General features: G+C 40.8%; 3 protein-coding genes across 4 annotated transcripts in view; 1 reads left to right on the forward strand and 2 right to left on the reverse strand.

The window, feature by feature from the left end:
- Positions 1-11,288, forward strand: part of LOC139914618 (inactive dipeptidyl peptidase 10-like) — a 75,463-nt gene extending 64,175 nt beyond the window's left edge. For both annotated transcript variants that reach the window (XM_071902982.2, XM_071902983.2), the window contains exons 18-27: positions 1,596-1,694; positions 3,128-3,197; positions 4,213-4,341; positions 4,652-4,717; positions 5,455-5,509; positions 6,822-6,921; positions 8,073-8,131; positions 9,684-9,756; positions 10,108-10,181; positions 11,072-11,288. In XM_071902982.2, the coding sequence (XP_071759083.1) occupies positions 1,596-1,694; positions 3,128-3,197; positions 4,213-4,341; positions 4,652-4,717; positions 5,455-5,509; positions 6,822-6,921; positions 8,073-8,131; positions 9,684-9,756; positions 10,108-10,181; positions 11,072-11,203 (857 nt within the window). In that variant the 3' untranslated portion in view covers positions 11,204-11,288. The remainder of the gene's footprint in view (positions 1-1,595; positions 1,695-3,127; positions 3,198-4,212; positions 4,342-4,651; positions 4,718-5,454; positions 5,510-6,821; positions 6,922-8,072; positions 8,132-9,683; positions 9,757-10,107; positions 10,182-11,071) is intronic.
- Positions 1-27,328, reverse strand: part of eed (embryonic ectoderm development) — a 296,858-nt gene that overhangs the window by 67,991 nt on the left and 201,539 nt on the right. The window lies entirely within an intron of this gene.
- Positions 17,100-25,810, reverse strand: LOC139914620 (tubulin alpha chain). The gene is made up of 4 exons (XM_071902986.2): positions 25,660-25,810; positions 19,165-19,387; positions 18,868-19,016; positions 17,100-18,445 (listed from the first exon to the last, which is right to left on the reverse strand). Exons 1-4 carry the CDS (start codon positions 25,660-25,662, stop codon positions 17,471-17,473), a joined length of 1,350 nt encoding a protein of 449 aa, XP_071759087.1. The 5' UTR covers positions 25,663-25,810; the 3' UTR covers positions 17,100-17,470.

Genomic DNA, 27,328 nt, shown 5'->3' on the forward strand with positions numbered 1-27,328 from the left:
ATTCCATTTAATTTGAGACAATTTTCTATGACTGTGTGTGTGTGTGTGTGTGTTTGTGTGTGTGTTTATGTGGCAGGCAGTCATGCATTTTCCCATGTCTGTTTTGGAAAATGGTTTGCGGCAATTAAGCCTCATCATCTCATTTGTATGAAAATACCAACAGCTGTTGATTTTGACGCCGTGCCAAGCAGCACCGGTGATTTATATGTTTCACTACAGCGGCTCTTAATCTGTTTCTTATCACAATGTAAATGAGCATCATCCATCTCTCCGTCCCAACGATAGCTATTACTCAATGTTCATATACGGGGCTGGAAAGCCTGGAAAAGTCTGAAAAATGTCTTTGAAAGTTTTGGAATTGGACAAAATGCCTAGAAATAGATGGAAAACTGTGTTCAGCTCAGTCCGGATACAATACACATTTAATGTAATTGCAGACCAACTGTCATTTCTCATACTGTGATATTTGTTATGTGCAGAATAATTTTCAGCTATAGAGTGATATTTCCTAGCCATTATCAGGATACATCATACTGAACACTGACCAAAATCTGTAAATCCAATCCAGAAATAAGATCTGGTTATTTTTAAATGGTAAATAGGAACGATTTCTATTTATATAATGATGATATATGATATATATTTTGATATATAATGAAAATGTTATGATGACCTTCCATTGCTGCGGCGTCTGGATGAACCGCTGAATTATTTTATGAAATGAATGGATGAACTGTCTGTTGTCTGTATGTATGCTGAAGAAACACTTCACCTTTGCTCCATCCCCAAGAGGAATTGTTCGGAAAATATCGAGTTTCTGGTTTTTCTTTTCAGCCGTCAAAGAGCTAGGCGTGAGAGTTTTGTTTCACTTCTACCGGGTAACATTCAAAAAGCTTTTTCTGCCATGCTGAGGCAGGATACAGACAGAATAACTGCATTAAAGGGAGAACTCAACTTCTACTTCTACTTATAGTTCCTCTTGGGGCTACTACAGAACTATTCTATTCTATTCTATTCTATTCTATTCTATTCTATTCTATTCTAACTTAGACTTGCAAACTTAATATCGTCTTTTAAATCCCTTCTCAAAACCTACTTGACTTTTTTATAGTCTGTTCTGCTTTTATGTCACCATTTTATTTTTCCTGTTTTTACTCTTTTTTTTAATGTTGTTTTTAATGCTGTTTTTGCCTTTTATTGTATTTTATCCATCTTACTGTTGTTTTACTTTCTCTCTTTTAGTACTTATTGCTGTCTTTGGACTTTCTTTTATTGTGACTGTAAAGCACGTTGTAACTGTGTTTCGAAAAATGCTATATAAATAAATCTTATTATTATAATTACCCCCGCCAAGGAGGTTATGTTTTCGGTGCCGTTTGTTTGTTTGTCTGTTAGCAGGATTACGGAAAAACTACTGGCCCGATTTTCATGAAACTTCGTGGAAGGGTGTAGCATGGGCCGAGGAAGAACCCAATACATTTTGGAGCGGATCCGGATCCGACTCACGAACAAGCAATAATAGCACGAACCTTGGCGGAGGTCTGCGCTGTCCGAGTGCCCTTCTAGTTATTAATTATTTTTATTCTGTTGCACAGCGTATTTCATCCTGGAGAACAACCTCCCTCTGCGCTCGGTGCTGGAGACTAAAAGGACCATTCAGACTGAAACCAGGATTATCACTAATGACAATTTTGGTAAGAATTATCTCCACTATCGGCGAGAGAGAGAGAGAGAGAGAGAGAGAGAGAGAGAGAGAGAGAGTGTGTGTGTGTGTGTAGCTGTCTTCCTGTGCTTATCGTCTGCCTGGCTGCCTTCCCAGCCTCCTCTCTCTGTCTCTCTCTCTTTCTCTGTCTCTCTTTGTCTCTCTCTCTCTCTCTCTCTCTCTTTCTCTGTCCTCTCTCTGTCTCTCTCTCTCCCTCTCTCTCTGTCTTTCTCTCTCTCTCTCTCTCTCTCTCTCTGTCTCTCTCTGTCTCTCTCTATATATATCACTCTCTCTCTCTTTCTCTCTCTCTGTCTGTCTGTCTGTCTCTCTCTCTCTCTCTCTGTCTCCTCTCTCTCTGTCTCTCTCTGTCTCTATATATATCTCTCTGTCTCCTCTCTCTCTCTCTCTGTCTGTCTGTCTCTCTCTCTCTCTCTCTCTCTCTCTGTCTCCTCTCTCTCTGTCTCTCTGTCTCTCTCTGTCTCTATATATCACTCTCTCTCTCTCTGTCTCCTCTCTCACTCTCTCTGTCTCTCTCTCTCTCTGTCTCTCTCTATATATCTCTCTCTTTCTCTCTCTGTCTCTCTCTCTCTCTCCCTCTGTCTCCTCTCTCTCTCTCTCTCTCTCTCCCCCTCTCTCTCTCTGTCTTTCTCTCTCTCTCTCTCTCTCTCTCTGTCTCTCTCTGTCTCTCACTATATATATCACTCTCTCTCTCCCTCTGTCTCCTCTCTCTCTCTCTCTCTCTCTCTGTCTTTCTCTCTCTCTCTCTCTCTCTCTGTCTCTCTCTATATATATCACTCTCTCTCTCTCTCTCTCCCTGTCTCTCTCTCTCTCTCTCCCTCTCTCTCTCTGTCTTTCTCTCTCTCTCTCTGTCTCTCTCTGTCTCTCTCTCTATATATCACTCTCTCTCTCCCTCTGTCTCCTCTCTCTCTCTTTCTCTCTCTCTCTGTCTCCTCTTTCTCTCTCTCTCTCTCTCTGTCTCTCTCTCCCTCTGTCTCCTCTCTCTCTGTCTCTCTCTCTCTCTCTCTCTCTCTCTGTCTCTCTCTCTCTCTCTGTCTCCACTCTCTCTCTCTCTCTCTGTCTCCTCTCTCTCTCTGTCTCCTCTCTCACTCTCTCTCTGTCTCCTCTCTCTCTCTCTCTCTCTCTGTCTCTCTCTCTCTCTCTCTCTCTCTCTCTCTCCCTCTCTCTCTGTCTTTCTCTCTCTCTCTCTGTCTCTCTCTGTCTCTCTCTATATATATCACTCTCTCTCTCCCTCTGTCTCCTCTCTCTCTCTCTCTGTCTCTCTCTCTCCCTCTGTCTCCTCTCTCTCTCTCTCTCTCTCTCTCTGTCTCTCTCTCTCTCTCTCTCTCTCTCTGTCTCCTCTCTCTCTCTCTCTCTGTCTCTCGGTCACCTCTTCCTCTCAGATAACTCCCCTCTCTCCTCCTGCAGAGCTGCCTCTGAAGCTCATCTATCCTACTGACTTCTCTGACTCCTACCTCTATGGCCTTCTCCTTATTGTGTAAGACTACAACATTTCATTACATTTACATTTTTCATAAAAGCACTGCGGTCTTCAAAAGCCAAATTCAGCCAGGACTAACTGAAAGTCAGACACTTCACTCCTCTGTTGATAGGCGATATGAAAGTTTGTAAAGTAATTTTATAGAAATGAAAAGTACATAAGTTGTATTAAAGTGAACACTTAACTTTAACCATAAACCTTCGCACCTTTCCTGTGATTTTAATCTCCCATAATCCTCTTTGTGTGTAAATAGGTTTCAACAAATGTCACACAATGGAGGATTTACTTCTGGGTTATTTTTGTGATAATGAAGCACATTTTTGTATAAGCAATGCTTCTACATATGTGCATTCTCAGAGGTGGAAAGTAACAAAGTACATTTACTCAATTGTACTTAAGTACAATTTTGAGGTACTGGCACTTGAGTATTTCCATTTTGTGAGACTTTCTACTTTTCCTCTACTACATTTCAGAGGGAAATCTTGTACTTTTTCCTCCACTACATTTATCTGCCAGCTGGAGTTACTAGTGACTTTGCAAAATAAGGTTTTACATGCAAAACATACGATAAGCTCATAAAATATATTGCATTGTTAGAGTATATGGAGCAGTTAGACCTACAGCATTAAAATACTTCTTACAGGTTAATGCTTCAAAAATTTAACACTCTGAAAGAATGAGGACTTTTACTTTTGATACTTAAGTACATTTTACTGCTGATACTTTTACTTATGTAAACTTCTGAATGCAGAACTTTAACTTTTAATGAAGTAATTTTCCATTACTTAAGTAAAGGATTTGAATACTTTTTCCACCACTGTACATTCTACATACTGTATATCTACATAGTTATTTACAGTGTATAGGCCACCCTGCCTGCTCCATGTTCTAGGGATAATATGTTTTTCAAGCTCTTTCCCCTTACACCATCTTCTCTCTCTCTCTCTCTCTCTCTCTCTCACTCTCTCTCTCTCTCTCTTTCTCTCTCTCTCTCTCTCTCTCTCTCTGACAGTGGCAGCTCTCCAGGCGGTCAGGCGGTGACAGACGAGTTCAGGCTGGACTGGGACTGGGTGCTGGTGGGATCGGAGCAGGTCATCGTGGCGCGGCTCGACGGCAGAGGGTCAGGGTTCAGAGGTCAAAGGTACTCTCAATGTACACTCAATTCAGTTTTCTGTTTGCTTTTTGGTAGATTTTGGTGCTTGAAGTGTTTTTTTTGTAATGATAAGGCCTATCAATACACGATACACAAATACATACAAAACACACATACAGTGTAATACATGGGTCCACAAACTGGATCTGATGTAATGTTGAAACAGGATATTAAGGCGGGACATAACACAGGGAGGGATCATTCAAAAGTGTAAACCAATGGGAGATCAGTTAGGGAGATCATCTCACTGAATAGTTTCTGACCTCGTTACCTCTCGTCCTTCTCTGTGGTTTCACAGAGTTTCTCAGCAGATCCATCAGAGGCTCGGCACAGTCGACACAGAGGACCAGATAGCAGCTCTGGAGTATGTTACATGTTATTCATATGCATTTACATGTACACACACACACACACACACACACACACACACACATTTTAGAGTATGTGTGTGTTCTTGTGCTTGAGGGTCATTTTGGCTGATCTTCAGTTCTTCAAGGGGCTACTTTAGGGTTTTAGGTTTGAGTTAAGGGTTAAGATTAGATTTAGGACTATAGGTTTAGGTTAGATAAGGGTTAAATTTAGTTATGGGTCAGGGCTTTGGTTTAGGGTTAAGATTAGATTTAGGATTAGGTTTAGGTTAGGGTTAAGAAAGGTTCCTACAGGTCTGGAAATGTATGAAAAGAATTTGTTAATTTCCAGGTCTTGTAATTTCCAGGAAATTGCACAAAAAATACTGCAATCATTGCACTGTCACTGACATACGACTACACTTTTTCTGTGGTTTTATTGCATATTCTGATATTTTAATAGTCAGAATGATGTGGCAGAGTTAGTAGAGGAAAGGTGACTGTCGCTATAAATCATACTGAACGCCAGCCAGAATCTTCAAATCAAATCGAGAAATGAAGGTGTGGAAAAAGTAAAAATATAGATCTAATGTCACTGCAGCTCCCTCCCTCCATCCCCATCTCCTTCCCTGCCTCCTCTTTCTCCTCCGATACTTTAAAACGTAAATACACAAGTAAATACCAAGAGACTTGTACTTGGTCCCCCTACATTTTCAGTGAAGTCGTGTTAAGGTATTTTCTCTGTGTGCTGCAGGTACCTGGTGAAGCTGCCGTATATTGATCGCACACGTATAGGAATCTTCGGAGAGGTACGTTGGTTACCCATCTCTTCAGTCAGCCTGTGAATTAATCAAACCTTTCACCCATACTCCTCAGCTGACTGGGTAAATTGTGTAATATGTGGTTGAAATGCTCACTGACGCATTACTTAAACTGCCCGGAAACCTGTTACAGCACACATAATAATTTATGAGCCCATTCATAATGACATATAATCTTTTCAAAGTCTGACAACTACTCTAATATAATGATTGCTGGTGTGCAAGTAAATTCGCTAATGAATATGATTAAAGTTTTAGGGGCTTTGCAGCTGCGTCACTAATCTCCTAGCAACCGTGGCCGGTGTTATCATGGAGGTCCAGTGGAGAATTAGCTGTACTCCAATAATGGCTGAATATATTACTAGGGGAGCTAGGGAAAAGGTACCAGAAGAAGATAGCTGGTGGCTGTAGATGAATTCAGTAATGTTATAAGTAAAAGTGAATAATCTGATGGATTTGTTTCCAAATGTAGGTTACTGTGACACAGTAAAGTCTTGTCTTTAGCCCTAGTCCAAAACACTCTGAGTTGTAGCTTGAGAAGTCAGCTCAGTTAACCTGAACAAACTGTTAGCTAGCTAACTAGCCAGCACTAGCAACCACTACTAGAAACCACGCAGGTGTTTTTTAAATAGTGACTGATGAATTTGAGGTATTTAGCAAATTGACACCCATATCAATGTAAACATGCAAATACTAGCCACCTCTTACACAAGCTTCTACTAGAGCTAGCTAGTGTGCAAATCATCTAAAACAGTGATTAGCTGTTAGCTAGCTAACAAACTGACATTATCAAACAAACTGTTGTACCAGCAGACTCATTTAACAAGACACTGATGTTAATGTTAACATGTGGCCACTGCTGACATATTTACAACAAGATGATGATGATAGTTAACTGATCAGATACTATGGTCAGCTAGCTAACAAGCTAACATTATCTAAACACAAAATTAATCAGATGTATCCGTGTTGAATCAGTTCCCAGTCAAAAACAGCACTGATATTAACCACTGCTGTTGGATTCTGTTTGTGTATGCACAATCAGCTTTTCATAGCCATTGTTGCCCAAGAGGTGAGGACTTCCAATATGGCCGCCAGAGGGTGTGTGTTATGCCCTTTATTAGCTACTTTGAGCACCTTACTTACAAACTGGTAACATTTTAGAGGAACAAACCGAATGTTAAGTGTGTCTTTTAAACACTGAGTAGCGAAAATCAGCTACCAATTGTGTTTTCCCCCCAAAAAGGATTTAAAGTGTGAAATGAAAGTGGTTAAATGCTATGAAGTGTTCCTCTGACAGGACTACGGTGGCTACATCACACTGATGATGCTGAAGTCCACAGAGAAGCTGATCAGATGTGCGGCCGCTCTGGCTCCTGTCATCGACTGGACCATGTATGGTGAGCGAGGAGCTGAATTAAAATCACCTGGCACTTCTTTACCTATCTCTCCTTTATTATCTCTACATATTCTAGGGACATGGGGATATTTATTAGCTCTACTGTCAGGGGGCTGCAGCTTCTTTATGAACACTTCTCTATCCTACATGATCATTTGAGGACACAGGAATATTTTTTACAACTATTCTCTGGGTGATGTGGCTTTAACCTTCCTTGCTGTTGATTGCTTGTAATGTCGGCAGTCTAGGAATTCAAGCTTATTGAATTTTAGGCTGCAAAGCTTTCTGCATCTCAGTGAAATGAACATTAAGCCAGTATGAGGGCTACCGTGGAAGCACAGTGGATAAGCCACTGTATCGTGATTATAGTTTGGCAGATTGAGACTTTAAGTGTAAATCCTCTGGTTCCTGTCTTCCAAATGAACACAGCCACTCCTAGAACATAAGGATTTCACACTGGATACACTGAAAAATTGATAAACCCCCACACTACTGGAAGATGTTTTTTAGGGTGTTGACAAGTGCAGGAAAAATTACTGTTGCAAAGTACTGATTCTTGCTGCACACAAAGTCTCTAGAAAAAGTTCCTTTATTTTACATGAGATAAAAAGTTTAGGAGCGAGCGGCGCGTTTCGCTTCCTGCTTCTTCAGGATCACTCAAGGTCGGGAAGATGCTGGGAACGTGTGCGTGGGATTCTGTTTATGCTGTCAAACCTGTAAAATATCTTTCCTAGCTTTTCCCTATTGGTGAAAGGCAGATATAACAGAAAAAAACACAATGTCTAGTTTTTTCGAGTGACAGTTGCAAAATTGCAAACAGAATATTAGGTATAACTCCAGACAATTAGTTTTAATTAAGTTTTAAAATATGATTTGACTTAACTGTTAATTGTATCTGTTTGTTTTCTAGTTATATCTGTGTATCTCTTATATTAGCCTACCTTTATTTCTTTTTTTTTTTTACTTGCCCAACTTTTACATCACTGTCTCTTTGTGTTTTATTGTATGTGAAGCACTTTGTAAACACTGTTTTTAAAAAAGTACTGGACAAATAAAGTTATTATTATAAAGTTATTATTAATTTTCATAAAGCACAACTTCTAACTCATTGAAAGACGAACAAAATAACCGTTCCTCTCTGCTTTGTTTCAGCCTCGGCCTTCTCAGAGCGATACTTTGGCTCGCCCTCGACTGAGGAGAGCAGATACCAAGTGAGCCGCTTCCACCAATCATCCATCTGTTGCTGTGCTCGTTTTTTTCAACTCTTATCTTCCCCCAGTCTCTTTCACTTTCATAAGACTAATATGTCACACCAGATTGGAAAACAGCAAGGAATTTAACACTGCTGTGTGTGTGTGTAGGCTGGCAGACTGTGGGTGTGTCTGTGTGTATTCGTGCATGCATGTATGTGTTATTGATTGCGTTATATGTGTGTGTGTGTGTGTGTGTGTAGGTTGGTATACTGTGTGTGTTTGCATGTGTGTATGTGTCTATGTATGTTGCTGGAAACGGGATTATTATAAAAATCGATTTATGAAATAAATTTTACTCGCAGACGCTCCCTGACTTTAAGGGAGCGGACCCGCAGCTGAGAGGCTGTTAGTGTGCAGACTAGCAGCTCGTCGTCCTGCTGTCATAAGGCTTCATACTAGAAATACAAATGTACTATACTCATCGTACCATGCTAAATATTTAAGCTGTGGTTTGCCTGTGGTTTTAGAATCCCAGAAACATTGACTTGGAAAATGAATTAAGTCAATTTTGTCAATTTTCTTCACGTACAATAATGTTTGACGAGGTTCAGGTTTCACGGTTTTCAAAGGCAGTCCACGTCTTAATGAAAATGTTCCCTGTTTTGGTTCACTTCACAAACAAAACAGTCTTCTCCTGTCAGCCCAACACACACTGTGTGATGGGGGGAAAAAAAAAAAAAAAGAAAATTTGGCTAACAGCATTTCAGGCTACACTCCAGATTGTGTCCTTTCTATTGTAACAAGGAAAAGACGCAAACATGGAGAAGAAAAAGAGGAAAATGCCAGAGGTGTAGACTAAAAATCACACAGTTGTCCTCCCTGTGAAGGTTGCAGTCAAAGTGTGTTTTTCCCCCTAAGTGGGTTGCGTATATCTGGGCCAGAGTAAGCTATTTTTGTGACTCCCACAGCAGGGGGGAGGGGGGGGGGGGTTGCTTTAAATGACGTTCATGAAGGGAATGTGGCACGATTTGATCACACAATAATCATCACTCATTCAGTCCTTAGAGAGAGAGAGGTGGAGAGAGACAGAAGGAGAGAAATGGGTTAGAATGTGTTAATATCTTTGTTGAGCGGAGAGTCGTAGGTTCAAATCCCAGCTGGGAAAATCTGGATTTGGAGAGAATAAGACACGCTCTCCCTTTCCTCAACAGCGTCCGTCTACGTTCCCTAGAGCAGTAAATACAATTTTCCTTTTTGTTTGAGAGAGACAAGACTGTCTGTCTGCAAATTTTATGCTGAATCAAACACGCTTCAAGTAGCTTAAACCAATTTTAACGGCATTTTTGCCCAGGTTTTGAAGGCTGCTTAACACTAGAAAGGACAAATCGCTTTCAAGCAACATCCCTCTGTGAGTTTCCCTGGACTCAATTGATGTACAAACCAGTCTGGTTAGATTTGCAAAAGTTTTTATATTTACAACCTTGAATTGACAGACCCCCAAAGTCCACTGGCCTTTCTGGTGTTAATGATGTACGCTGTTTAAAGCATTTCTCTTTATCTGTGTGTCCAGACATCCAAAGTGCTGCCCAACATGAAAGGCCTGCCTGGAGGAACTCTGTTTCTGGCTCATGGAACCGCTGACGGTACACACACTTTCTTCATTTTCATATACTACAAGGCACTATATATCTATTTTGGAATAAAACTGTCCTCTCTGAACCTTGTTGGTCAATATTTCTGAAACACAGAAGATGATTCTATTCTCAAAAACACAGATATATACTAAGCAAAGGTCTTAAGATGTTTCGTAACTTTCACAGTAGCTCATAATGTGCTTTATTAAGAGTAGGCATCAGTCTTTTCAGCTGGTGGTTATTTGGAATGAACCTTTTCATAAAGAGCATTAAAACCTGACCTGGGTGAGAGCGAGAGCTTGTATGCAGCATTGGACTGAACCTGTGACACTCATTTGCATCTGTTGTTTTTCTCCCCAGCAAACATTCATTTCCAACACTCTGCAGAGCTGATCAAACACTTGATAAAGACAGGAGCCAACTACACTATGCAGGTAAATGCTACACTCTACACACAAGAGTGCATCATTTTCAACACATTCATATGTGTAGTTTGGAACGAAAGACTACAAAAAACAATACATATTGACACAACATTGCTATTAACATGTATTGTAGAATATAGACACATGGATGAGTTGAAAATGTTGCGTCGGTATCAGGAATCTATGATATAGTGTCTTGTAATTAAAGTCCATAACTAAAAGTGAGTTTTGGTTGTTTTTCTGTTCCTATTTCAGGTGTAGTAGCCTAGACCTGACCTGGTCCTCATTAGACAATAGTTCTTTTTAAAAAGTGTATATATTACATTGTGTAGAAGTTGAATGTAGCAAATACAGACTGCATACATTATCAGCCTCTATCAAATACGTGTGAATGGAAATTTTTAGTATAATGTGAATCGTGGTCCAAAGCCGCTGTTCATTTTGTTGCATGAAGAGAAATTCCACATTCCAAATAATTTTCTAGAAATGTTATGTTCCAAACTGCACTTCAAAAGTTCTGTTTTCCAAACAATGCTTGAAAAGTTCTAAGAAAAATTCTACATTCCAAACAATACTTGAAAGAATTCTATGTTCCAAACAATAGCTGAAAAAATTCTATGTTCCAAATAATACCCAAATAATGATATGTTCCAAACAATACTTTGAAACATTCTAAGTTCCAAACAATGCCTGAAAAATTCTAGAATCCAAACAATGACTGCAAAATTCTACCTTCCATTCAATGCCTGGAACGTTCTGTGTCCAAAACAGTGCTTGAAGAATTCTACGCTCCAAGCAGTCGCTGAAAACTTCTGTGTTCCAAACCGCCGAGTTTTAACGGGCCTTGTTTTTTTTCTTAGATATATTTATTCATGCGTTTACTGTGTTTTCTTGGGCAGATCTACCCAGACGAGGGACATTTCCTGTCGAGACGCAGCCAGCTCCAGCTGACTCAGTCCCTAATTGGTTACTTCAGAGGATGTCTGCTTGACTCATCATCATTACTCGACCAACTACGAGACGACGAGTGAAGAGGGACGCGGTTGGACAAGAGTCTGTGTGTGTGTGTGTGTGTGTGTGTGTGTGTGTGTTTACGAGCACACGTGTCCGTGGTAGAGTGATTTTGAGAGTGTGTGTCTAGTACGTACGTGCGTATGTGTGTGTGTGTGTGTTCATGTTTTATACCTGTAGCACAGCGTTTGATGGACGAAACAAGCTTCTTCGTAACATATCAGAATAGTTTTGCTCGTCAATCTGCAGGTTGTGTAAAATATCATGAAGCCGTTTTCAGACTGGAGGCTTTGAGCAGATGCGCTAGGTAGCAAACAGTCCAATAGATTCTTGTTATAGTGTTTGGAGAGTGGTTGTCAATGGTTACGAGGGAAACGCCACCATGTTGGAGGAGTGACAACAAAGGGAGAGAAGCGTTATCATCTCTTCTTTCCTGACAAAACAGAAAATGCCTAATTTCTGGGTGATGGCAGGGTGTTTAGATTCTACTAAAAAAGGGGGGGGAAAGAAGATCCAGGAGGAAGAGGCGATAATGTGACAGTCTTTCCTTTTTGTTGCCGCCGGTAACCGCTCTCCAAACCTGCCGTGACGAGCCTCTATCGACACAGTGTCACCAAATTTTGTGAAGTGAGCACGAACTCTGAAACGCAGATGCCTGTTTCTTCTCACGTCTCCTTCATGTGTTCCTCTCCTGGTTGGGGAAACGTATTTCTCTCACTTTTCATGCACGGAGCGCGTTATTTGTGCTCATTTCACCAAATGTTGTGGCCAGGCTGCCTGTATTAGCTGTATTTACTATGCTGCCATCGACAATACAGTCAACCTTCAGTGTTACGGATGCTTGTGAGATGTGCTGTTGATGGGTTGAAACCATAGAAAACAGTGGATAGATGTGCACTTGCGTTTCTGCCTGTCAATATGTTTGCTGCCTCATATTAAATGGATTTTAGAAGCCTATCCTATTTATTACCAACCAATCTCCCTCTTTGAACATTCACAGTTTTTGTTTCTGTGCAATTGACTCCAATCTCCATGTTAGCAGTTGATAGCCATGCCAGTCGATGGAGTATGAAACCATTACCGTCAAATTGCATGCAAGCCATTGAATATACCTCCATATCCATAGTGATACTAAGAATACAGTTGTTTTAAAGGCATGTGTATGTGATTTTGAGTGTTAGTTTCATACCCCATTTACTTGCATTGTCATTGTGTACAGATGTTAACATTTCTCAAAAACAGAAAAGTCTCCATCATCTCAGGAAGGAGTCTTGATCAGTGATCAGTAGGACGGCTTCTAAATATCTTGAACCTTTAAACTTATACAGGGCAGCCTTATAATACAAGCTTTTTTTTTTAACCAATCAAAAAGCAAATGTTCTTGGAGAAAACCTATGCTTCTTGGGTTCGTCATGTCAGTCTTGTGAATGTGTGTGGGGCAGCCTACCTGTGTCCGACTATGGTTGCAGCTTTGTAGTGTCTGCCAGCCCTTAGACAGCAATAGTGCTAAATGGAAGTCGACATGTACAGTACTTTGAAATGCAGGATCTTTTTTCATCACACTCTTGTCTCCCTCTTGGTATCAGTGTTCAAATGAAGAGTTTTGTTCGAAAATGAGATATCCAACTCTTACAAAATCACTGACACTAAATTAAAACAGCACTTTTTTTTAAAGGATCTATCTTAAAGGGGCAATAAGTAAGGTTTTTACTGCCCTGTAGCACAAAATGACTATAATATATCTGCAGGGGTTTGATTAGGTTGTTGATTAATACCAATGAGTCAACTCTTACTTTGCCATTCATGACTCACTTTCTGGTCCGAACTCTGTTTTGGAACAAAACTCACCACCCTTTGAAATAACAAGACACTTCAGCGACGAAGGCTAAAGAGCCTCGTTCTCAAGGCAAAACAGTAACTGACAGTACTGACAGAGCAAAACGAGCAGCAGGCCTTTTATAATATGAGTATTTTGCATGGTGATTTGTTACCTCGTCACTAGGTGTTTGTGTTGGATCTCTGCTCTAATTAGCTAGCGTACACGTCTCTATTGTGAAAATGTGACTTTATTGTTTGTCAATTACGGGCCAACATCATGCGAGGAGGGGAGGGGTGGGGGCTGTACTACCAGAGACTTGTGTATAGACCAATAGAGGTCAAAGGTCATAGATTACTTAATGCCCCTTTAAGTCCTTGAATGACAAAAGCATGACACTAAACTTTTTTTCCTTCCTAAACGGATATATAGCATTTTGGAATAAAACTCAATTCCTTCTTTATTAATTAGCATTTATGTCCTGTTCTGGATAATTTATTTCATCAAGTGCAATTGCTCCTCACTAGACGGCACAAATGTGATGTTTTAGCTGTGCACTGCAAGTTGTACAACACAGTTTTACGTAGCCGTCAAAGATGCTCACAACTTGTAGTGTCGCCCATAAAGCATTACAGTGTAAGGCATCATAATACCAGAGAGGACGCTCTTTACTGTGATTAGGGGTGTGAGAGTGATGAAGACAATTACCGTCAAGTGCCATTAATCACATTAAAGATCGTCCTCCAGGGTGTTACGGCTTTTACACAACAGCTACCAACACGTGTGTAGTGTCTGAATATTTTTCTCCAAAGTAGTATATACACATAAGAATAAAAAAAACAGGAGAAAACAAGAAAGATCGCTAACTGGCTCCACTAGTTACCACAAGACTTGGCTTAACAAACGATTGTGCTGGTAATTCCCATAAAGCATGGCTAGCTATCGGTTGCTATGCCAACTCTTTTGGTAGCCTTGGATCCAGCTACTCTCATACTTCACCTATGATGAAATATCGAGCAATTTGATTCAGAAAGTGTCTGAATCGGGAGAGCAGCGGTGCAGCGGTCGTATGATGTTTGAATGCAATGCAGATCCAATCCAAATGTATCCAGTTGTCATAGAAACGGCTAAGAAACCTGTCTGCAACATGCTGAACTGTGCTGCAACTTGCCTCCATCTTCCCCAGTTTCTGTGCATTTTGACATTTTATGCCACATCGAATCAAACTTTATAGAATAGTTTGTGAACTCATGGTTATTGTTTCTGTTGGGGTTTGTACTGTGAGACTGACTTGATTTTCTTGGGGGGGAAAACTGTGGATGTGGAATGAATGAAGAAAAGATTATTGTATTTTTGGTTGTTTTAATATTAAAGAAGAATGAACAAGTCATGTTTGAGTCTCATCTTGGGAGGGTTTATTAGAGTTTGAGGAGTTTGTGTCTTCAAGGTGCAAAATAGCAGCCTGTTCTTCTTCTTCTTCTTCTTCTTCTTCTACACTTTGTGCACAGATCCATTCATTTTAGGTACACTAGAAGCATGCTAGTGACGCATCCAAACATATTTAGTACTGGCCCCACTAACACAATGTACTGTATAGTACTGCTCAGTATTCTAGTGTAACACTGAACACTGCTTGGAATAAACAGAAGAAGAAGAACTGGGTAGTTAGCATGAGCAGCGATAGCCACCATGGCTGAACTGACAAAGAAAAGAGAAACTTAAACTGCATCAACAGAAAATCCAAGCTCCGCCCCCACACTGTTTGATTGACAGGTGGTATCTGGGAAGTGCAGTACAGAAACACCACAGCAATGAGCGCTTAACAAAGATCTCGCTAATGAAAAGAAAACAAAGATCTTGCAAATTACCACTTATAACTCGGCAAAGGAGAATATAGGCTACTCGTTTTTCTGTTGCACCGCTTCCCTTCTGGCCCTACTGTGGTCAGGGTGTCATATCAGCACCTTTAATTTTCCATTCAAATACCAAATAGGTGTGGTCTTGTTTGTGTAGGACAGCAGCCTGCAGGAACCAGCATGAAACCCTGTCAGCAGTCTTGGAAAGTGCCAGATATGTTTTGGAGCCTCACCATCACGCTCCTTTATCACCCATACTGAGCCTCACAGTAATGGAACAACTCGCCATACTGCGGCTGTACGAGCACAACACAGCAGACTTATGAAAGGATAAAAAGAAAAAAGAAAACATTATGTAGCGTTCTCTGTTCCGTGTGACCTGTGTGAATCCCCTGTCCACACAGCCGAGACTCTTCACAGACGGAGCCTTAATTACATCAAACCAATTACAGATCGAGCCAAGGCTGAAGACTTCATACACCGAGGAGGAGAAGGAAAACCTGCACTTGTAAAACCACGAGTCAAGACCCAAAAATGGGTAACAGGTTCGTCTCTGGTGGGCCTGCACAAGGAATGTCTAAAGAGGGAGAAGTCAGAAAGGTCAGAGGTGGGTGTGTGAGAGTTAATTGGAGACAAACTCTGAAGTCTTCAGTTTGTATTGTAGCGGATGGGAACACCATACCTTAGTTTTTGAAGTTTCAAGCACGTATCTTGGCAATGACACCGATGGTAATTTGTTATTTGGTTTACTAGCTGATGTATTGGGTGTTTTCATAGTACATTTTAATTGACTGAGATATTGAGCTTCAAAGTTTTCAGCATCCATTGAGTTAAATGGAGATGGGTCCTTTTCTTTTAGAAATTACAGACTCAAAAATCATTATTTTCAAAAAATAACACCACACATATGCCAACAGGCACTCACAGAATAAGTTCATGCGACTAACTCAGTTTTGACAAAAAGGTCAGATAGAACCTTATAATACCAAGGTCACGAAATGTGTCTCAGAACACTTATTAAGACTCTGAAATGCTGAAAAAATTGTGCGAGAAGGAAACATTTGCTCTTGTGGACTATTTAGATAAAGCATGGACACTGAAATGTTGTATAAGTAGCTGTCTTAGTTTGCACTATTCTGCTGAGTGACCTGGAAGTCTGTGTTTTATATGTTGGTGTAATTGTGTGTCATGTAATCCCATGTGGGATGGGCCATTTAGATGGTATGACATGAAAATAAAATTCAATTCAATTCAGTATTAGCCAACAGTAGGATAACGATGTGATTAGCAAAAACAAGCCTGTCAGAATTTGTTTATAATATATAATTACATTTAATAGTATTATGATTATATGATTTATTATATTTTATGGGATATAATTTAATATATAATTATATTTCTCATTTTATTTATTTCATGAGTTGCCACACACACACTTTATAAACAAGATTTTAATTGTGTATATTCTCTTCATCACTATTTTTTTATCATTCATACATTTTAAAAAGCATCAGCTTCCAGTATTGATCCCATGGTCATTTATCCTTCAAATTAAAAGTTGACTTTATTTTCCTTTTCCCCCCATATTGAATAGTAGCAGCAGGTTGGTGGTCAAAGGGGCCACGAGTGTGTGTGTGTGTGTGTGTGTGAGTGTTTGCATGTGTGCCTGCTGCCTTCTTAAGTGCTTTAAAGCTGGTGGCCTTCAGACATCTTTATACTTTTCTTCCTTTCTTCTTTCCTTTGGTTGTGGTGCTTCAGGTTCCTCTCTCAGTGAAGTCACAGTGCCATCTTGTGGTGAACCGGCCACATCTCACCCATGGATAGTGACAGGAAATAAGTTTTTTTTTTCTAATTCTGTGTTTATTTATGAGCTTTAACAAATGAGATTAGGAAAAAAACAGATGTCTGGTAAGAGAACCAGAGTAAAGAAAAAAAAAAAGTATCCAAATCCCATAACTTGGTTTTGTGTGTACCCTTATGTGTGGATTAAGGACATTTTTGGAAAGTGTCTTTTTTTCAGATTTTTGCCACTGTCCGGACACAATCCTACTCGACAAGTTCAACAATAAAAGCTAACCTGATGCCGTTTTCAACCACCTACAAGAGGCATCTGAGAGAAATTTAGAGCTAATAATGTCAGCCTATAGACTAGACTAGTTATAGACCTGCAGAACAGGCTATACTGTATATCAGATCTTGAAGAGCTCACATTGTAAGCAAGACTTTGGCAAAGACACAAAGGAAGGACTTATAAACAGCTTTATTTAAAAAGAATCATTTTTCAGTGAGAGAAACCTCAATAAAACCAAACACCATGGGATTGAACTTGTTTGGCTAAATTGCTGCTTGGCAGTAACATTAGTGTTTATGACGTTATAAACCAGTCGTTACACAACAAAACATTAACACTCAGCTTCTTTTATTACAGCTATTGGCAGTGCCTTGGAAGAAACTGATGTCAATGATTGTCAGACATGAAAACCATTTCTTTAGGAGAGAAAAATAAGTTACAATCAGAGAGAGGTTTGCCCTTTCTTTTGCACTGGTACAGTTCTATCCATAATGTGTTAGCCTTCAGAGGACCAAGCATTCTTTTTTCATCATTTCTTCTGTACTTAATACTCCTCCCCCTCCTCATCTTCTTCAAAAGAGTCGATGCCCACCTCTTCGTAATCCTTCTCCAGGGCGGCCATGTCTTCTCTGGCCTCGGAGAACTCTCCCTCCTCCATTCCCTCCCCAACGTACCAGTGGACGAAGGCCCTCTTGGCGTACATCAGGTCGAACTTGTGGTCCAGACGAGCCCAGGCCTCAGCGATGGCTGTGGTGTTGCTCAGCATGCACACCGCCCTCTGCACCTTGGCCAGGTCTCCTCCAGGAACCACGGTGGGAGGCTGGTAGTTGATGCCCACCTTGAAGCCTGTGGGACACCAGTCCACAAACTGGATGCTCCTCTTGGTCTTGATGTTACCGATCGCCACGTTGACGTCTTTGGGCACGACGTCTCCACGGTACAGGAGGCAGCAGGCCATGTACTTGCCGTGACGAGGATCGCATTTCACCATCTGATTGGCCGGCTCGAAGCAGGAATTGGTAATCTCAGCCACAGAGAGCTGCTCATGATAGGCCTTCTCTGCTGAGATAACTGGGGCGTAGGTGGCCAGAGGGAAGTGGATACGTGGGTAGGGCACCAGGTTGGTCTGGAACTCTGTCAGGTCCACGTTCAAGGCTCCGTCGAAGCGCAGGGAGGCGGTGATGGAGGACACGATCTGGCTGATGAGGCGATTCAGGTTGGTATACGATGGACGCTCGATGTCCAGGTTCCTGCGGCAGATGTCATATATGGCCTCGTTGTCCACCATGAAGGCGCAGTCAGAGTGCTCCAGGGTGGTGTGGGTGGTCAGGATGGAGTTGTATGGCTCCACCACCGCTGTGGACACCTGAGGGGCCGGATAGATGGCGAACTCCAGCTTGGACTTCTTGCCAAAGTCGACAGAGAGACGCTCCATCAGCAGAGAGGTGAAGCCAGAGCCGGTTCCTCCTCCAAAGGAATGGAAGACCAGGAAACCTTGGAGCCCGGTGCATTGGTCAGACTGAATGAGGAAGACAGAAATGTCAAGAACTAGATGGCTTGGTGGAAGAATGACATTTAATTATTGCCATTATTTAATCATCATTGATTAGAAATAAAAGATTTATTGAACATTTTGTTCTCTTTTTATTACAATGGTGTTTTTCAGCTTCTGAGCACTTGAGGCTATGCTTTACAGCTATTCTAGAACAGCTGAGAGGGTTTTAGGCACTTCAGACAGCATGCCTAATGACGTCTCTTAGCTGTTGTAAAATCTCTGTAAGGCACGGCCACTCATGGATTATTACTTAAACAGAATGAAAAACGTTTGAATCTTAGCTCGAGGCTCTTCCAAAGCACTGCTTCGCCGTTGCCTCTCCATTTTAAACAAAACAAAACAGATTTTCTGTAAGATGCAAAAGGCAAACTTTGAACTACTCTTACCAGTTTGCGGATCCTATCAAGTACAGAGTCGATGACCTCCTTGCCGATGGTGTAGTGACCTCGGGCGTAGTTGTTGGCTGCGTCTTCCTTCCCTGAGATCAGCTGCTCAGGGTGGAAGAGCTGGCGGTAGGTTCCTGACCGGACCTCATCTGAGAGAGAGAGAGAGAGAGAGAGAGACAGCGTGAGAGAAATGACAAACTATCCTGTGTATGTGTGTTGGTGCCTAACGGTTGCATTCATGCTCTGCAAAATCTTCCCAGAGCAACAAGACCTGAAATAAATTCCTCTCCAACTCACCGATAACAGTGGGCTCCAGGTCGACGAAGATGGCTCGGGGAACGTACTTCCCGGATCCAGTCTCGCTGAAGAAGGTGGTGAAGGAGTCATCGTAGCCTCCGGAAGGCTTGTCGCTGGGCATCTGGCCGTCGGGCTGGATGCCGTGCTCCAGACAGTACAGCTCCCAGCAGGTGTTGCCCATCTGGACGCCGGCCTGGCCAACGTGGACTGAGATACACTCGCGCTGCGGAGGAACAAAGAAAATGAGATTTACACCGTACACATAAGAGTAATGACTGATAGCGCAAAGTTAAAAGAATTTGTAGATTTCTTTTATAGGATGGTAAATAACAGTCTTTGTTTGGAAAAATGGCCTTTACATACTGGATCCACTATAATTTAGGGACATTAAATGATGGACTTCAGATTATGATCTCAAGAAACAAGTATGGCTCCTACTTTCAGTTTTATGTTTTCAAATTTCCAGCTGAAAAACTGTATCTGTCAAAATGAACTCATTGAATTCATCATGCAATGCAAAAAAAGAAGAAAACGCATGTAATTTGATAACATAATTCAGTCAAATCATTTTGATGCCACACTTAATTTCTCTCTATTGAGGTTTTTCTGGTTTTCTACATGTTCTCCTGACCTGTGGAAAATGAGACTTGAGCGTCTGCAAAAGTGGGCGGAGTTAACATGTTACAGTGAGTTCTCAGCCACTTATATGGTTGCACAGCATTTGCACTACGACCTGATTTCTGTGTATTCAAAATCGGGCCTTGGCACCAATAGTTTGCCATCTTTCTGACCATTTAGGCCAGTGTTGTGATCATCCGTTTGCATTTCATCAGCAGTTAGTTTCAGAAGCAGAGCCGGGTACAAAACTGTTTGATATCCTGGAGGTCGGGATCTATCACATGGCAATGAAACTATGCTATCATATGCTGCAGTCACCAGTCTAAACAGGCAAGCAGTGATAACACAGTCTTGTCAGAGTGTCTGTAAGGGCCAAAGTGCTTCCACGCCCTGCTGAAGTATTTCTAGCTCCTAGTAAAAGGAGGAGGGGTGGTGCAGTGGGTGCGTGGTGAGGACAACAAGTTCGCGCTCATTTATTGCTCATCATTTCTAAGTGACGTCTGGCCAGAAGGAGCTTTGGCTGCGAGCTCGCCCGTCCTGTTCCACAAACCGGCTCTCGACAGATGAAAGCATGAGGAACGAGAGCGAATGTAAATATTAGGAGTGTGAGAGAGGGAGTGGAGGCCGAATGAAGAGAAATCCACTGCCACCTTCTCTTAGGAGATGACTGCTGGCAGCAAAGTACACCTCATTGCAAAATAATTTTGAGGTTATTGGCCAACTAAGACCTGTTCTAACAGAACAGGCACACTTTGGAGGACGAAATCAACATTATTCATGAAATACTGACTAATGAATTCCAGGCTGCAAGTGTTTTTCAAAATGGCTGTGTAGGATTTTGGAATCAAACCTTTCACATTCATTTGTGCTGATGCCCAGAAGCTTTGTCAGTGAGTATTTAGATTATTGAAGTGGTTGGATTGTCAACAAAGGTAATGTGAGAATACAGACACGTCAACTGTTGCTGACAAAATATAACAATGCCCTTTTTGGTCGCACTCATCATACCTGCTGCAGGATAGGGGTGAAGACAAAGGTTTTGGTGAAGTTTAATTCTGTAAATTTGCATATATCATGCATAATTTAAGGTATAATGGAGTCTGTTCTTCGAATGGAGAATGTGGGTTCAAGCCCCATGTTGGCAAGCATCCGCCCTGCTGAAGTATCTTTGAGCAAGACTGAATTCCTGCCGTCTGCAGCTGACCCTGGTCTCTGACCTCGCTTTATTATTCGACTTCTTAACATATCAGTGTTGCTGTGAAATTCAAATAGCGCTTTAATCACACTTTGAATCTACAGGTGAACCTAAAGCATCTTCACAGCGAAGCTCCTCCATGTTTCTCATCTTTGGCCTCCAAATTAAGTCACACAAACAACCACACCCAAACAGGGCACAGCAAAAACTATCCATCCTAATAAGTAATTTCATCTGATAACGAAAAATTTTCATAAGCCAGCAGAGTGGGAAGTCTTTGTTATACCAATGCAAATTAACTTATCTCAAGAATTATCTTTAACTGAGTGATGTAATCTTGATATGAGCGGTTAGGGTTAGGTTTAGTATGACCTGCCTTAATTCAAGATATTGGCACTTATTTAATAAAAAAAAAACTCAGAGTAATGTGAAAAAACTGTAAACAAGTACAGAGTTTTTTCCACTTGCTTTTAGAATACGAACATTTTAAGCTTCAATACTACAGTCACCGAGCACTTTATTAGGAACACCTGTACACCTGCTTATTCATGCAAATATCCGTTCAGCCAATCATGCGGCAGCAGTGCAATGCAGAAGATCATGCAGATACAGGTCAGCAGCTTCAGTTCATGTTCACATCAAACATCAGAATGGGGAAAAAGTGTGATCTGAGTGACTTTGACTGTGGCGTGGCTGTTGGTGCCACACGAGCTGGTTTGAGTATTTCTGAAACTGCTGATCTCCTGGGATTTTCACACACACAACAGTCTCTAGAGGTTACACAGACTGGTGTGAAAACAAAAAACATCCAGTGAGCGGCGGTTCTGCGGACGGAAACGCCTCGTTGATGAGAGAGGTCAGAGGAGAACGGTCAGACTGGTTGGAGCTGACAGAAAGGCTTCAGTAACTCAGATAACCTCTTTACTACTGTGGAGAGCAGAAAAGCATCTCAGAACGCACAACACATCGAACCTTGAGGCGGATGACACTGGTAGCCGGTTGACACTGAGCTGAAAGCTGATAGCTACCCAGTGTTAGTATGGTGTTCCTAATAAAGTGCTTGCTGAGTGTAGATTAACTAATATGTTTATTGCAGTGTGGGCGTTTGGCTTGTTTATGAATTTTGATCCTGTGACTTCTCCTCTGTTTTCTCTTTTCTGATAGACTGTTATTTGGTAGCAGGGGGGAGGGGCCACAGGCAGCCACATGAGAGTGCCAAGTATGGCCATGGCAGCCAGGTCAGCAGACAGCTATTTCAAGTGAAGCGTCGATGATTTGACCCCCACCTCCCCAAACCCACATGGACCTGCTCCAGCAGCTATTCTACCCCACTAACCTGTTTTGACTCCCAGACTATAGCTCATATCATGGAAATAATGTTAAAAATGCAGCATGACTCCTGGGAGCGCTGTAAAAATAAAACCGTCTGACCAGGATAAATCAGCACTTCCCTTACATTTAAAGTTTTAATCCGAAATGAAATATCCACCCACTGAAAAATGTGAAACCTGCTACAAAATGATTACTTGCATGACCTCACAATGGTTTATCACTGAAGTAATTAGTGATTTTAAAACCTTTTTTAACAAAATAGCATAATATTGGGTACCTTGATACATTAAATATTGAACAGTGAACATCAGGTAACTTTTGTTTTTACAGAAAATGATTTATAGCTTTTTAAAATGACACTTCATTTATTCAGCAGCACTGCAGTTACTATTTTTTTTTTTTTTTTTTTTAAGATAGCAGCAATATGCCATCTGTGATATACTGTATGTTTGCTCGTTGTGAGAGTGGTGACTTGTTTGCTTGCTGGTGATGCAACAGGCCAATTTAGTTAATGTTTACCAGAGCTGTAACATTTACACCTCCAGACGAAGGGTAAAGTTGAGTAATAATCTGCTTCCTGTACCTTGTCAGCTTTTTCAGGATCTAATAATATGTTTGTCCAATGTTATGTTTGTTTGCCTCTGTGCAGCTGAGACTATATGGAGACATTTGAGGAACTAACATTGACCAAACTCCTCTCCCTTCAGTTTCAGTGGCTAGTTTTTGGTATGTCCCAACCCGACAACAATATAGAGGCGACTCATACAACACAAGAAAATACAAACAGTGTTTCCCCCATGATTTTAATATTGGCAGAGTGGAAAAGCCCCCAAAACAGCGTGGACCTTATTCACACGGCGGCCATTTTGAGCTTACAGCACACTTGTGGTGGGAAGAGTAAGTGCAGCCCAGTTCTGTCTGTTGTGTACCAAGATGAACATCATACAGGCATCTATAAACAGGCAGATATTTTCCATTTCACAGATTCCTCACTGGAAAACGCATTTGAAACAAATGGATCAAAATAATCCAGAGGGAAGTTCATATTTTAAGGTAATATATTTGGCCCACAACAGCTAGCTAGCCCGGTAGCTAGCTTGTAGCTAACTAGCTAGTAAGCTAGGTGACTTCCTTGCTAAATCAAGCAGTTGTTGTTCCCAAGATTGGTGGCTACTTTGGTAACTGTTAGGTCTATCTGAAGTCCACAGGTAACTAGTTTTATATAAATGCAAATCTTCCAGATAGGGCTCCCATCCCAAGTGTGGTGTAAATTCAAAATGGATGCTGGGAGAATAACATTAGACCATTAATTGGACACTAAAACCATTGAAGCGCAGACTAATTAGCAGGGATAACAGGTCTTTAAAATCACACTGAAATGAAAAATGACCTTTTTAGCTCATTCAAATTATCATACCACACACAATTTACCATGACAGATATCAAATGACCATGTCAAAAAACAGAAAAAAAATGTTCTTGTATTTTTATATTGAAAATCTCTTTGTTTTTACTAACTGGAAAACAGAAAAGCTTTAGCAGTGACTTCATTGTGTACCATAGGTGACATCATTTCTGACCAGTCCCGCCCCTCTGATCAAATCAAACTGTGTTTCTCCCCCTAACTGATCTCCCATTGGCTGGTTTGAATGGTCTCTCCCCGCTGAGCCCCGCCCCAACATCCTGTTGCAACATCACATTAAGGAAGCAAGATGCTTTCAAAATGCCGTTTCACTGTGACTTTCGGGCAGGGTGACCCACACCACTATTCAACGGCAGGGGAAACCCACACACACACACACACACAAACAACCCCCCATACACACACACACACACCCACCCACCCTCCCAACACACACACACACACACCACCCCTCAGCTCGTTTCCTGTTGTATCCCAAATGGGGCAGCAGGAAAGCGCCAACAGGGCTCTATGTCATTTGGAACGAACAGACTTTTTTGCAATTTGCACCTCAGCAAAATGTTCTCTCGCCCTTCTCTCTTCTGTTAAAACACACGCTCCATTTGTACCAGCGTTACAAAGGGACAAGGTCAAGAGATTAACAGGGAAAAGGGTTGGATTCCCTGCTAGAGAATGAATTTTGGATTACAAATAAGACTCTTTCCCCTCATTAGCTGGCATAGACTTGAACTTCAGCTGCGTACACACATTCTCATGTGCTTCTCTCAGAAATGTTGATCCTGCATGGATCAGCAAGCCTCGCCTCAGATTTTACATCCGGATTGACTTCAGAAACCTGCTTGTCAGTTACATACTCTGGTGAATTTTTTTTTTCTCTTTCCAGGTTGCATAAGAATTTGATTATGTAAGAATGAGAGTTGTGAAAAATATACATGGCACATCTTGAAAACTCATGTATTCCCTCTGAACACAACTACCCAAATTAGCTTAGGTCTAATGGTGTCACACATTTGCATATGGATATTTCAGTGCGGACAGGGCTCCAGCAGCTCAGGCCTGTTTGCACAGTGGTGAATAGTTGAAACAGAAAAGCAAAATACACAAGCAAGGCCCAGGAGGCCACATCAGCATTCCCAACCAGCAAACACTCCTCTATAGTCCCCACATGGAAACAGTTAACCTTTACTGGAGCTGGAGCCACATGCCAGGTACCATGTTTCCACTGACTGACTTTTTAAAAACTATTTCAAACACACAAATGCGCCCATTGGGGAGTTTTACACGGTGTAGCAATGCAAAATTAGCTGGTGTGAAGCTAAAGTATGGAGAGAGGAAAACCCCTCCTGAAAAACAACTCTGGTAATCCTGTAATCCTGAAAGCTACTATACAAATATCACAGCAAAACCACAACTTCATAGACGACATTATATTAATATTTAAGTGGTTACTAAAATATTATAGGAAAATTATAGTCATGTCGTGGTGTTGCCAAAAAATACCATAAAGTACACTATAAAGTACCACTGAAACACTATAAGCCTTATAGGAATATTATAGTGATATCATAGGATGTTAAAAAATACCATAAAGTACAAAAACGTCATTAAACTCACTACTGAGTAGCCTACCACAAACTCTTAAGTCCCTATAGGAATATTATAGAAAAAGTATAGTGATACTATAGGGGATAAAGGTACCACAAAATACGTTAAAGTACTGTAAAGTTACTGCTGAGTATCACAAACACACTTTAAATCCACTATAGGAACATTATAGCAGCCTAAAATTACAGTGAATTTCGCGAGGGAAGTAAAGAGGAAGTAAAATGCGACACATGTCCTGTTCTGTAGTTTTCCATTTCGACTTGTTACAAACTAACTAATCGGTAATACCCGATATCGACCGATAATAATAACGAAGACTCACCATTTTGCTTTACTGAATGTCCTTTGGGAGAAGAAGTAAAAGTTTTTAGATTTGATAGCAACTCTCACAGTAACCTATAATGAGATCTCTGTGAGTAAAGTCCCAGCGGTTTTTCAGATACTGGATTTTTATACTGCGGAGTGAGAAGGAGGAGCCAAAAACCACCAGGGTCCGTTTCTTTTCCCTATTCGTTTTTATTTCCTCATTCAGTTCCTCTGAACTGCTGTGTTGTAACTCACAACAATGTGCTGTGGTAAGATTTATGTTTGTAACGTCATGTTATGGCTTTTCTAATTTTAAAAAAGCGGCCAGTGTCAAGCTAGCCGGCTCCACCAGCCAGAACACGAGTAAGACTTCCGGTTGGTCTTTTCAGAATAAAAGCGACATTAATCCAAATCCACATCACTCAAATAGTGGCTACAAAAACACTATTTTGCACAAAAACAACAGATTAAGCAATAGGCTACAATTGTATAATACCAATAATGTTTTTTTTCCCCTGTGGTAATAATTGTTTTTGATAAAGTTCCCAATTACATTTAAATGGAGAAATGCCATTTTTGGATGACACAGGCTACACCAGTGACTCTCAACCTTTTTCATATCAAGGACCACTAATTTAGTCCACATTAGAGCCACAGACCCCCAGTTGATGAGATTTTGCCTCTCTGACCCAAATCTGAGAATATTGTTATTGTTAGATATGATTTTGTCCAGAATCCCATGACTGTCTGTATTGTAGGTAGAGAGATAACAGAGAAACTATGATCAAAACAGTCATTCTTCTACATTCTCTAATTGTGTTAACTTCTTGTAAATGAAATAATGCTGAAGTTTAACAATTCGTCAATTTGCTGGGGACCCCCTGGAACCCCTTCAAGGACCCCTGGTGGTACCCGGACCCCATGTTGAGAACCACTATTCTACATTATCAGTTAGCTTAAAGAAGAGGGAGACAAATCCACTTGACAGAAATCAGTGTATCTGAGTAGTAATCTTGCACACCTGCAGCCATAATAATAATAAAAAAAAAGACTTCCTAATTTAGAGGTCACAACTTTCAAAATAAACCCTTATTGATGAACATGTGTTGATGAACATTTTTTGAGTAATAGAAACTACCAAAGTGACAATAAAGACATTTAAGGGAGGATCTGTTTTTTTTTTGTTTTGTTTACATCATCAAGTATTATTTATTTAACTATAAATTTACCTGTCAACATGGCACTCTTCTAATCTGTTTTACAGCTAGATTTTCAATCCATATGTAATATGATTCCACTGTGCATTTCGATATGATTTTTGTTCTTTTTTTTTCTAAAAGTGACACATTTTATGCTTTTATTTTGAAGGCAGTATTGCCTAACTTCTGGTATTTCTCTGTCTGTTCTGGCTCGCTTGATGCAGCTGGAAAAGCTTAGGCTACTACTGTTTGGCTAGTAGCCTGAACTATACACTGATAAGAGATCAGTCATCCAGCAAAAACCTCTAATAATAACCTAGAATTATCCTATAATCAATTTTAGAAGAATAATATAGAAATAACAGCAAAACGTTAGAATATCATACAGCCAGGCCTACTACAGGTTGAAAATATTATACCACAGAAAATTCGTCATAATACCATAGAAGATTACCATAGGAGACAAAAAAGACCATTAAGTAAAAT

The sequence above is a fragment of the Centroberyx gerrardi genome, chromosome 21, assembly GCF_048128805.1.
Source record: "Centroberyx gerrardi isolate f3 chromosome 21, fCenGer3.hap1.cur.20231027, whole genome shotgun sequence".
Classification (NCBI taxonomy): domain Eukaryota; kingdom Metazoa; phylum Chordata; class Actinopteri; order Beryciformes; family Berycidae; genus Centroberyx; species Centroberyx gerrardi.